The sequence below is a fragment of the Rhinopithecus bieti genome, unplaced genomic scaffold, assembly GCF_001698545.2.
Source record: "Rhinopithecus bieti isolate Rb0 unplaced genomic scaffold, ASM169854v2 scaffold_20175, whole genome shotgun sequence".
Lineage (NCBI taxonomy): Eukaryota > Metazoa > Chordata > Mammalia > Primates > Cercopithecidae > Rhinopithecus > Rhinopithecus bieti.
In genome coordinates, this window is record NW_016809984.1 from 1178255 (window position 1) to 1192059 (window position 13805).

The 13805-nt window shown below is 35.5% G+C and overlaps 1 protein-coding gene across 4 annotated transcripts in view; it reads left to right on the forward strand.

The window, feature by feature from the left end:
• Positions 1 to 13805, forward strand: part of AGK (acylglycerol kinase) — a 106851-nt gene that overhangs the window by 60786 nt on the left and 32260 nt on the right. For all 4 annotated transcript variants that reach the window (XM_017891058.1, XM_017891055.1, XM_017891057.1 and 1 more), the window contains exons 7-8: positions 1392 to 1424; positions 2712 to 2806. In XM_017891058.1, the coding sequence (XP_017746547.1) occupies positions 1392 to 1424; positions 2712 to 2806 (128 nt within the window). The remainder of the gene's footprint in view (positions 1 to 1391; positions 1425 to 2711; positions 2807 to 13805) is intronic.

Consider the following 13805-nt stretch of genomic DNA (forward strand, 5'->3'; position numbering starts at 1 on the left):
GTTAGCCAGGATGGTCTCGATCTCCTGACCTAATTTTTGTATTTTTAGTAGAGACGGGGTTTCACCGGGCGCAGTGGCTCACGCCTGTAATCCCAGCACTTTGGGAGGCCGAGGCGGGCGGATCACGAGATCAGGAGATCGAGACCATCCTGGCTAACACAATGAAACCCCGTCTCTACTAAAAATACAAAAAAAATTAGCCGGGTGTGGTAGCGGGCGCCTGTAGTCCCAGCTACTCAGAAGGCTGAGGCAGGAGAATGGCGTGAACCCAGGAGGCGGAGCTTGCCATGAGCCGAGATCGCGCCACTGCACTCTAGCCTGAGCAACAGAGCATGACTGACTACAAGACTCCGTCTCAAAAAAAAAAAAGAGTTAGCTGGGCATGGTGGTGGGCGCCTGTAATTCCAGCTACTCGGGAGGTTAAGACAGGAGAATCGCTTGAACCTGGGAAGCGGACGTTGCAGTGATCCTAGATCATGCCATTGCACTCCAACCTGGGTGACAGAGCGAGACTCTGTTGCAAAAGAATAATATAATAATGATGATGATGATAATAATAATAATAATAATAATAATAATAATTGGTTATCTGGTATGGTGGAATTATGAGAAATTTTTTTATTTAGGTATTTTTCAGTTTGTACAGAATATTGTCCTTCATATTTGTCAATAAGAACGATTTGTTAAGTGCACACTCTGAGTGTAGCAAAGTGCTTTTTTCCTGTAAATGTACTTTATAGCAGTAAACTAGGGTTTTCTGTATAATTGATGTATACATCATATTTATACCCATTTTATAGAACTTAAAACATGTTTTTACTAATACGACTTGGAGTTTTTATAATCATTTTATCTTAGCCTTTATTGTATTGTAGATCCTAGGTCAAAACTAAAATCTAATTTAGCGCTAATTGTATTGGAGAATACTATATGTTTTAAGATCCAATGCATCTTTTGTTTTGTTTTGTTTTTTTTGAGACGGAGTCTCGCTCTGTCGCCCAGGCTGGAGTGCAGTGGCCGGATCTCAGCTCACTGCAAGCTCCGCCTCCCGGGTTTACGCCATTCTCCTGCCTCAGCCTCCCGAGTAGCTGGGACTACAGGCGCCCACCACCTCGCCCGGCTAGTTTTATGTATTTTTTTAGTAGAGACGGGGTTTCACCGTGTTAGCCAGGATGGTCTCGATCTCCTGACCTCGTGATCCGCCCGTCTCGGCCTCCCAAAGTGCTGGGATTACAGGCTTGAGCCACCGCGCCCGGCCCAATGCATCTTTTAACAGAGCTTCTCAGAAGAAAACAGGAATAAGTTTATGGTCTATGAAAACTGAATCCAATTCTTTTATTATATAGGAAATACATATTGTTTATAATTATGTTTTATTATTACATTTGTAGGTTGTTACTGGAGTTCTTCGACGAACAGATGAGGTGAGCGTTTAAGAAAGTCATTGAAGTTTAACTTTTATTTTTCTGTTCTTTATTGCTCTTTCTTTTACTTTTTTCCCATTTTATATTTTAAAACGGGTACACATTTTGCTTTCTTGAATTTTAGAAAAGAAAATGCTGCTACCCATGTCGTAGAACACATATATTAACATATGGGGACTTTTCTGGTTTGGTAATTGATGGCATCCAATAACTTTGACAATGGTTATTTAAAATTTTGTTATGGAATATTTTTTTCAAAGAACTGTTTCGTCAAGAAATTGTGGCATATTCATATAGTGGGAATCATCTACCAGTTAAAATGAATGAACTAAATGTATAAATATCTACATGGCTAAATCTCAAAAGTATTGAATTAAAAAACAGCAGGTTGCCCAGGTATGTTATGCATTTCTACAATGTTTTAAGATTCAGAAAACAATACTATGTATTGTTAATGGATGCCTAGATATGTAGCAAAAGAATAATAATGTGGATGGAAAGGAATCACACCAAATGCAGGATAATGGTCTCCTCTGGGAGGGGAGAAAGGAGAATAGGTTTAGAAGGGACTTTCGTTTTTCTATCGTTTTATTTCTTAAAACATATGAAGCAAAAGGTAAATGTTAACATTTGTTAAATCTAGATTGTGGGCACATGGATGTTTTTGTGACATTATTTTATGCACTTTTCTACAATAGCTAGAAGATCCTTCTCAGTCCCTTTGGTAATAATACATTGTGCTCAGAATTGTTTTGAACCTTATAGTATCTATTGTATGTGTGGCATTTAATTAAGTTAGCTACTATGCCAGTACCATCTATTACTTGAACTTGTTTATTCTCTTTGCCTTATTTGTACTTAAGATAGTTTATAAAGCACTTTCACCTATCATTGGTCACTGTATAAATGGTAGACATTTTTAGTTGAATTTTATCTGCAACTTTATCAAATAATGTGACAACGTAATACAGTCTCTGTTGCACTAGTGCATTGATCTAATATCTTCAAAACCCTCATTATCTTAACCAAATTTCTTTCAAACAGTTGTCATTAATGAGTACTGAAATATTTCTTCCAAATTCTGAGTCATTTTGTTGTCATTGACTGCCTTGTTTTAGAAATTACCCACCTAGCTTTCTTTGATTACTGGTCTAGGGATGTGGGAAAGGAGATGGGGAGGCAGATGCAGGGTCAGTTATTTGTCATAGTAGACACACCTGTGCTTCTCCACTAAGCCTGATTTTCTGATCATAACAATAAAACTTTCTTCTTCTTTTTTCCCCGTAGGCTACCTTCAGTAAGATTCCCATTGGATTTATCCCACTGGGAGAGACCAGTAGTTTGAGTCATACCCTCTTTGCTGAAAGTGGAAACAAAGTCCAGTAGGTTGTCAATGTGGGGAATTAGCATTTGTGGGTGAGCAAGCCTGGGAATGAAAAATTTGTGTATATACTGTAACTTTTTTGAGTTTTGATAGCCTGAAACTTCAAATAATTAAGAGGAGGACCTAGATCAGAGTTCAACCTTTCAGTTCATTGGGAAGTTTCCCAACTTGGTTGTGGGACTCTTATGATAAGTCTCCAGGTCAGGTGGAGGTGAATACTTGATGTCCTTTTGTCAGTTGTGAAGGTAATATCCCTGACCCAAACCGTTTTTGTGCTTGTGCATTGTAAGATTCTTTAGTGAAGAGAGATTTGTGCTGATCATTTGTTTGCTTTAAGTATACACAATGACAAATAGCAAGTCCCTTGTGAAGATTAAACTAGTAGCCTGGCTTCATTATCTTGATATTTAAAATAGATAAAACAAGTAAATATAGCCACATCCTTTTCGGAATACCTAAAGTGGTAGGCAGTGTAGACAAAGTAGACAGGGAAAGCAGTGTAACTCTGACATCTAAATTAAATCCACATTAAATTTAATTGTGAGTCTCACAGTGTTTTCGGGAGTCAAGCAAATTGTTGGTATCACTCTTCTTTTTTGCTTGAAGGCATTATGTAAACAAAGCTCTGCTCTTTCAAGAAGTTAGGAATCTTGAATTTGAGCTTTGACAGTGATTAATAACATCACTTTGAGCAAACAGTTGTCAAGAAGACTCAAATAAATGGAGAGAGAGCTGAGAGATCAGTTGCCTGATGGTTAATGTAAGCTTTGTGACACATTGGAGGAAGTCAATAAATAAATATTTATTGCATGATTTAATGAAAATTTTCTCATGATTTTTCTGGTTATAATCTTCTAGAATAAATAACAATAATAATACTCAAGTGATTTTCTGTTTTGGTTAAGGAATTTTTTTTTCTGCTTTGGAATTCTTTGATTAGGCTGGCTTTTGTGAATTTATTTTTGCTATTGTAATTTTAGGAGTCAACTATATATCTTTTAACAATTCTATATTTTCTTTTAATAAGCACCTTGGTCCAGTTTTCAAAATACTAGGCATACACACATAGATATATGTCAGACCTTCATTCAAACTTCTTTCATGTTTCAAACCTTAATATAATGGGGATTATTCTGTTATTCATTAGCCATCCTGAGGCCTAACTATAGGAGAGGCCATTTCAGTTGGCCATACTTTTTTTTCCCAGTTTAGAATTTCTGAGGGGGCAGTAGATAATGACAGTTAATTGCTCATATTTTTTGCTTCTCCAAGATAAATCCTGTCTGATTCAGGTGTTGGTTAAATTAGAGAGCTTATCTTCCCCTGTGTCAGTGTAGATTTTTTGAATTGCTTTAGCCAATATTCCAAATAGCCTATGTCATTGATCCAAGGGTAGACCATTTTCCTGGGAGACCCCTTGCCTGTCCGAAAGCTAATTTATAGAGCGTGGCAACCCCCAGGGTCTGAGAGAGTCTTCAGTTTGGGGAACTGATTTTCCCTTGTAGTTAAACTGCTGTTGTTGCTGCTGCTATTTATAATTTAAAAATTTATAAAACTTAATTTATAAGCATGCCCCAGGGCTCTTAGGTAATCAAGTACGTCTTTCCTGAGTTCAGAATTCTGTAAGCGTAACAAAATGGCAGGAGCCTAAGGCTGTTTAAAAAGAACAAGCCTTTGCTTTTTGCAATGCTGTCAAGATTCGTTGTACCATAGTTACTACAGAGGAAAAAAAAGAATTTTGAATTAGGAATGTTGCAAGTAGATAATCCGAAAAGTGCTATTCCATGCTACAGTGCTGCTTTATTTAGAACTTTTAGTTATTGGCAGGAGAATGATAAATTATAGGTTGTGATTTTAGCTGTCTTCTGCCAAGCAATTTAGGAAAAAAATTTAATATAAAAGACTTTTTGAGTTACAACAATTTTTTTTTTTAAGGTCAGCCTCTCAAGGCATTTACTAAATCAGTGTGTTAAATACTGTTCAGAGTAAGTACAGTGCTTTAGGATCCTTTCTAATAGCTTTCTTCAGAGTTAATATATTCATATCAAATTAACTTAAACTTGTGAGCGTGCTACTTACTTTCTCCTAAACTGAAACTCATATTCCAAACTGCTACCTACTACTTCCAAGTAGCATCTGTATTGGAGAGAAAAAATGGTGTAAAAATGAGTTGATAGAGAAACATGAGAAAGTATAATAGTTTCAGCTAGAGTTTAACCCAAGCATTTGAGTTAACGTGTGTATCTTGGGATTTTAAAGTATCTTAAGTTGTACCTAACTTTGTTAGAAACTCTGGTTTAGGTGGATTTGATTCCTTAGGTGTTTACATTTAGTCCTGAGCACATTGATGGGGAGGCCTGTAGAGCACCCAGATTTTAGATGTGGATTTTTTCTTTGGGAATCCATTAATATCCATTTGATACCTCCAAAGCAGCCTTACAGGTTAAGTTAGCACATCTTTGGAGACAAATTTCATTTTGTGACATGCTGGCTTTGTCCTCTTGGTAATTTCATTCAATCTCTCTGAACCTCAGTTTCTCTTACCTGTGTTTACCAAATGCACACTAGTAGTACTTCAGAAGATTGTTAAAAAGCTAGAATAGGTCTAGTTAGGTAAGTGTAATTATGCCTAGTAGACTTTATTCATATTTATTAAAAATTCATTTGGGGGGACAAACAGTAAATAACAAATAAGTTGACTACAATTACTGATTCTAGATGCTATAATTAAAACAAATATAAATCAAAACAGATAAGCCTCTATTCTACTGCTAACTGCTTCACCTGGAAAAGTTTTTTTTTTTTTTTTTAAAGGAAAGAATGTTTTGTAGTCATTCAAATCAGTTACCATGGGACAGCAACAATTTCTATGAAATTAACAGTATCAACCAGTTCTGTACATAGCAGAATAGATTAGGAGGGGCCCTGTTTGTTTAGGAACTGCCCTTTTTAAAATGGAAATTAAAGTACTTTCTAAATGACTTCTACTTGTACTTGTACTTAAACTCCAGACAAAATAATAATTTTACTTTATTAATAATAGTTACCATATTTATTTTTCCAAAATATAGCTATGTAACAATAGAGGCAATAGGACACTAACACTGATATACCTTTACAGAAAACATGAAATACTTATGGATAAATCTAACCAAATATGTGTAAGATTTATATGATGGAAACTACAAGTCACCAAAGAGAGAACTCAAGAAGACCCAAGTAAACAGAGATACTTCTGTGTTCATGGATTGCAAGGCTCAGTACTGAGATGTCATTCTCTCCGAAACTGATCTATACATTCAATACAATCCCAATCAGTGTTTCATAAGGCTTTTTGTAGAAATTGACAAATTGATTCTAAAATTTATATAGAAAAAGGAAGTAAAATAACCAAAATAATTTTGAAAAACAACAAAGTTTAAGGATTTACCCTATCTATTTCCAATACTTACTCTAAAGCTACAGTGATCAAAACAGTGTGGTGTTGGCAAAACAAGAGATATAAATCAGCAGAAGAAAGAGTCCAGAATTAGACCCACACACATATGGACAATTGATTTTTTAACAAGGGCATCAAAGCCATTCACTGTATAATAGAAAAGACAGTTTTTTTCAACAAACAGTATTGGAACAGTTGAACATATACAGAAAGTAAACTTCAATCCATACCTCACACTATATATAAAAATTAGCATAAAATGGATTGTAAACCTATATATAAAACCTAAAACTATAAAAATTCTAAAAGAAAATCTTTAGTCATTAGGGAAATGCAAATTAAATCTACCGTGAGATGCCACTATGCATCTATTAGGACAGCATAAACAAGAGAAAAAAAAAGCAAACAAAAACCCATCAAATGCAGCAACTGAAACTCTTGGATATCATTTGTGCAAATATGAAGTGGTGGCCACTTTAGAAAATGGTTTGGCAGTTTCTTATAAAATTAAACAAACATATACTTACCATAGGAGCAGCAATCACACTTATAGGTATTTATTCAAAAGAAATGAAGACATTTGTCCGTACAAAAACCCATACATGAATATTTATAGTAGCTTTATTCCTAACTGCCAAAAACTGGGAACAATGCCAATGTCCATCAACTAGTGAATGGTAAACAAATTCTAGTACATCCGTACAATGGAATATTGATAGTCTATTGATACATCCATTCACAAACAATAGTGTAAATGAATCTCAAGCTCATGCTAAGGAAAAAAGCTGAACTGGAAAGGCTCCATACTTTTCGATTCTATTTTATGACATTCTGGGAAAGGCAAAACTCTAGAAATAGAAAACAGTAATTGTCAGGAGCTGAAGGTGCGGGGAGTGGGTTGGCTACGGAGGGTTATGAAGGAACTTTTTGGGATGTTGAAAATGTTATATATATTTGTTATGGTGGTAGTTATATGACTGCAGCATTTGTCAAAATGTGTAAAACAGTGTACCTAAAAGTATGAATTTTACTGTGTATATATCATACCCTAATAAATCTAACTTTAAAAAAGAAGTTACACTTCCAGTTTCCAGTTCCACATGTAAGGAGCTTGGAAGTTGTCACTCTGTCCTAACAATAAATAAAAAGCTGAACAACCTGAAAACTCAGCAACTCTTCTTGTATCTGAAGGAGAAGGGAGGACATAGGGCAAACTGCTGCCCCCAAGATTGGAGAGACGGGTGAATACAGGGGATTTTGACTTAACGAAGACACATACTGGAAACCACTTTGGAAACCAGTGCCAGGGTAGGAAAATCTGAACTGTAACTGATAAATTGCTGAAGCTCAGTGTGATTAGCTCTGAGAGGATTCCCAGTCTCCTGGGATCCAGTCTTAAGGAGTCCCCCACAATATTGTGAGATATACCTCCAGGAGCTCAAAATAAATATCAGAGAAAAATCGCCTTATACTTCTGGCACTGCTGGGGAAAAGGAACCATTTTGAAATGTGCCACAGTATTCTGTTCTTCTTAACAAGGCCTGTCCTCAGGAGAAACAAGTTAACCAGAGCCCAACCTGCTGGAGCATTATGAAGGTTTAACTTACTGGGGAAGGGAAATACTTAATTCTACTCAGCTGCAGCCTTGCATGTGGGAGAAGGGAAAAAGCCAATTCCAGCCCACTCTAGCCATTCTGTCCCACCTAAGGGAAGAGAAAAAACTGAGAAACACTTTATAAAGTTCAAAGTCCAGAGACATAGGCTCATTAAAGCCTGAGACCTAATCATTGCTTCCCCTCCCTTCACACATTACCCCTACAGTACTAAAGGCCTATTTACTAGCAGTTCATTATACCTGGTATGTCATATCAGATTACCAATTATAAGGCATATTAAAAGGCAAAAAATACAATTCAAAAACACAGAGCAAGCATCAGAGCCGGATGTGGTAAAGATGTTTGAATTAGCTGACTGGGAATTAAAACAATGATGATTAATATACTAAGGAGTCGAATGGATAAAGCAGACAGCATACAAGAACAGATGGGTACTATAAGCAGAGAAATGGAAGCCCTAAGAAAGAATCAAAAAGAAGTGCTAGAGATCAAAGATACTAACAGGAATGACGAATGCCTTTGATGGGCTTACTAGTAGACTGGACATAGCTGAGGAAAGAACCTTTGAGCTGGATGATATCTCAATAGAAACTTTGAAAAGCAAAGAGAAAAAGGAAAAAAACAGAATATCCCCGGGCTCTGGGACAACTACAAAAGATGTACTTATAATGGGAATATCAGAAAGAAAAGAAAGAGAAGAAATATTTGAAACAGTAATAACTGATAATTTCTCCAGATTAATGTCAGACACCAAACCACAGATTCAGCAAGCTCTGAGAACACCACACAGAATGAATACCAAGGAAATCACACTGAAGCATATCATTTCCAAATTACAGAAAATCAGATAAAGAAAAAAATCCCAAAAGAAGCCAGAGGACAAAAGGACTTGACTTTTAGAAGAAAAAAGATAAGAATTATATCCAACTTCTCCTCAGAAATCATGCAAGTAAAGGAGAGTAGAGTGGAAAATGTAAAGTATTGAGAGGAAAAGGCTACCATCCTAGAATTCTGTACCCTGCAACATTATCCTTCAAAAGAAAAGGAGAATAGATTTTCTGAGACAAACAAAAATAGAGGGAATTTATCTATCTTGCAAGAAATGTTAAAAGAAGTTCTTTGGAGGGAAGAAAAATGGTAAAGGTAAAAAATTTGGCTCTATGTAAAGAATGGAAGGCCACTGAAGAAAAAAGTAAGGTAAAATAAAATCTTTCATTTTTCTTAATTGATCTAACAGGTAACAGTTTGTTCAAAACAACAGTAACAACAATGTATTCACTTGTGCATGCTTATGTATATGTCATATATGTTTTTAAATATAAGTGAAATGACAGCAATGATACAAGAGAGAAATTAGAATTATTTTATTATATCAAATAAATATACTCACACTACCAATGGAGTGATATAGTGTTACTTGAAAAGACTTGGATTCGTTGTATATGTATATTCCAACCACTAACAAAAGTTAAAAAGGAGTGTAACTGATATGCTAAGACAGGAGAGAAAATGGAACTGTATAAAATGTTCAGTTAGAATCACAAAAGGCAAAAAAAAAGACAAAAATAGGAAAGAAAAGGGTAACAACTAGAAAAAGCAAATATGGTAGATATTAGTGCAATTGTTTCAATAATCTCTTTGAATATCTGTGGTATAAATGTACAATTAAAAGATAGTGATTGTCAGAGTGCATAAAAAACGAGACCCAGTTTGTATGTTGTCTATAAGAAACTAACTAAATATAAAGACACTTGCAGATGAAAAGTAAATGGCTGAAGAAAAAAGTACCATGTTAACATTAATAAAGAGAAAATAAGGTTATCTATATTAATTTCAGACAGAGCAGACTTCAAAGCAAGGGAAGTTATCAGGGATAAAGAAGAGCATTACATGATGATAAGGGGATCAGTTATTCAAGAAGATGAACCAGTCCTTTAAGTGTATGTGCCTAACAACACAATGTCAAACTACATGAGGCAAAAACTAGTGGAACTGCAAGATGAATTCACTACCATAGTTGGAGACTTCGAGATCCCTCTATCAGAAATGGACAGATCCAGCAGGCAGAAGATCAGTGAGGACATAGTTGAACTCAACAACACTATCAGTCAAAAAGTTACAGTTGACACCTAGACTCCTTCTTCTAACAATAACAGAATACACATTCTTCACAAGCTCACATGGACCATTCACTAAGATAGACCGCATTCTGGGCCATAAAACACACCCTAACAAATTTTTAAAAATGGAAATCACACACTGTCTGCTCTTAGGCCACATGGAATTAAACTAGAAATCAGTAACAGAAAGATAACTAGAAAATTCCTAAATCCATGGAGATTATAAAACATGCCTCAAAATAACACATGGATCAAAGAAGAAGTCTCAAGAGAAATTTAAAAATATTTTGAACTGAGAGAAAATGAAAACAGAACTTATCAAAAGTTGTGGGATGCAGCAAAAGCATGGCTTTGAAATGTGTAGCATTAATTGTATATATTAGAAAAGAAGAAAGATCAATAATTTAAGCTTCCCCCTTTGGAAACAAGAAAAAAGAGCAAATTAAATCCAAAGTAAACAGAAGAGCAGAATACAGTTGTCCCTCAGTATCCATGGGGGATGGTCCCAGGACCTTCCAAAGAGACCAAAATCCACAGATGTTCAAGTCTCCAATATAAAATGAAGTATCATTTGCATATGACCTATGCACATCCTCCCATATACTTTAAATCACCTCTAAATTACTTATAATACCTAATATGATATAAATGCTACGCAAATAATTGTTATACCGTATTGTTTAGGGAATCATTACAAGAAAATGTCTAGTATTCCGTATAGATACAATGTTCAAAAAAATAACTTTCATCCAGTTGGTTGAATCCATGAATGCAGAACTCATGGATGTGGAGGGCTGACTGTAATACAAATTAGAGCAGAAATCAATGAAATTGAAAACAGGAAATCAATAAAAGAAATCAATCCAAAAGCTGGTTCTTGGAAAAGATCAATAAAATCAGGAAGTTTCTAGTCAGGCTAAGAAAAAAGGATACAAATTACTAATACTAGAAATGAAAGAGAGGACATCACTGCAGAGGCTATCGCTTGTAATACTATGGACACTATAAAGATAATAAAGCAATAGTGTGAACAACTCCATACCCAAAAATTTGATAACTTAGATGAAATGAACCAATTCTTTGAAAGACACAATTTGCCAAAACTCACACAGGAAAAAATAACCTGTAGGTGAATGGATTAATAAAGTGTGGTACATTCAGATAATGGAATATTATCCAACAATAAAAAGAATTGAGGTATCAAGCCATGAAATAATATGAAAACACCTCAAATGCAGTTATTAAGTGAAATAAGTCAGTCTGAAAAAACTACATATTGTATGATTTTAATTATATGACATTTGGAAAACACAAAACTATGGAGACAATAAAAAGATCAGTGGGTGCCAGGGGTTAAGGTTTGGGTATAAAAAGCTGGAGCACAGAGGATTTTTAAGGCAGTGGAAATGCTCTGTGTGATACTCTAATGGTATATACATGTCATTGTACATTTATCCGGACCTACAGAATGTACAACACTAACAGTGAACCCTAGTGCAAACTGTGGACTTTTTAAATTTTATTTTAAGTTCTGAGATACATGTGCAGAACGTGCAGGTTTGTTACATAGGTAAACATGTGTCATGGTGGTTTGCTGCACCCATCAACCCGTCATCTGGGTATTAAGCCCCACATGCATTAGCTATTTGTCCTGATGCTCTTCCTCCCTCCGCCTCACCCCCAAAACAGGCCCTGGTGTGTGTTGTTCCCCGCCCTGTGTCCGTGTGTTCTCATTGTTCAGCTCTACTTACCAGTGAGAACATGCAGTGTTTGGTTTTCTGTTCCTGTGTTACAAACAGTGGACTTTGGGTAGTAATGATGTGTCAGTGTAGGTTCATTAATTGTAACAAATGTACCATGTTGGTGGAGATGTTGATACTAGGGAAGGCTGTGCATATGTTGGGGAGCAGTATATGGGAAATCCCTGTACCTTCCCCAATTTTGCTATGAACCTAAGACTGCTCTAAGAAAACAAAGTCTTAAAAAAAAGTTTTTAAAAAATCACAGAAGTTCTTTCAAACTTAGATAATTCAACTTGCTTAAGTAAGCATTAAGGAAAAGCTGTTAGTTTCTCCTTAGTTTGGATAATATTGATATGGACTTTGTGTGGTTATTCTTTCTCATCATTCGTTCTAATTGTATATTGATGCTTGTATCCCACCATTAAAATGCATTGACTTGGGACAATCTGAATATCAATAAGGCAAATAACTCTAATGTATTAAGATATATCAAATATATTTAAATCACCAAATGAGGTCATAGTGATACTAGGTAAATAAAAATGAAAAACTGGTCACTTTTGGAGGATACTAGGAAATCAACTTATTTTGAAAACTGATTTTTAAAAAGTTTAAAAAGTATTCTGACTTTCTTATATGACCAACATTTCAGGATATCCAAATTATGAATGAGGGAAAGTTTCTCTTTGCAGACCAGATAATAAACTAGAAGGAATAATAGAATTAAAAGATTACCAGTTTGCAAGTCTTAATTACTCTAGGCAATGATTATTGATCACCATCACAAAAGGAGAGTCAAGCAGATACCATGTACTTCGTGGTGGAAGTACATACCACCATATGGACTATTTTTGCCAAAAGCTTAAAGCCAAATATGTTACAGATTTTCTCTCCTAGACAAGGTTTTCAGAAAATACAGGGAATGGAGATGCATGTTAATACCATAGGGATTCAATCAGTAAAATCCAAACTTTAGAAACTCAGTAAGATAACAACCTGTTTCCTGAAGTAGGGAAGAGAAGAGGAGAGGGACTCAATAAATTTCTTGAAGAGACCTGAAATCTATAACCCAATTGCAAGTAATACATCTTATTTGGATCCTGATTTGAACAAAGAAACTAAAATACTTATGAATTAATTGGGGAAATTTGAATGTTGACTAAGTTTATTTTTATATAAATGAATTGTTTAATGTTTTAGGTATGAAAATAATATTTCACATTTTTTAAAAAAAGTTTTTGTCTTTTGGAGTACATAATAATTTATCGATGAAGTGTTAAAATATCTAGGATTGCTTTAATTGATACAGAGTAGCTGGCAATGAGTGGGGGATATAGAAGGAAATAAGATTGGCCATGAGTTGGTCATTGTTAAGGCTGGATGAGGAATGTATGGGTTCATGGTATAATCATTTGTACTCTTGTATTTGCTGGAAATTTTACAGAATAAAATGATACATTCAGCAAATGTTAAATGCCTATTACGTGCCATGCACTGTGCTAGGTGTAGGTTTTATATTGGTCAATAAATGGGTGTAACGTATCACTAACCTTGTAGAACTTTCGATCTCCAGAGGAGACAGATGGTAAAGTAAATAAAGAAATACATATCCTAAATTGTGATCTGTCTACTGTGGAGAGTTATGAGTGCAGTTCAGTGATGGAGGTTAGGGAAGGACATCCGTCTAGGCTGGCTGGGATAGGCCTCTCTGAGGTGGTGATAGTTCAGCTCAGATCTGAAGGAAGAGAATAGCCAGCCATGTGCAGAGACTGCAGACTGTTTCCAGGAGGGGCGGGCACGCTGGGCAAGGAAGCACTTGGTGTGGGTGCACTCGTTTGCTCTGAGAGACAGCAATATCTTACTGTGTAGCCACTTGTTGATTCAAAATTTCTTTTGTGCACTATTGTATGTTTATGTGTGTCTAACCTTAGATCTAATAAATGACAAACTCTAGAACTGCTTCTCAGCCTGGCATAGTTTCACATGTGCTACATGGATGTCAATAGTACATGCCTTTTGATGAATAATTTTTTTAACCTATAGGCTTTCCAAATGACTCTTAGAATGTGGATAAGAACAG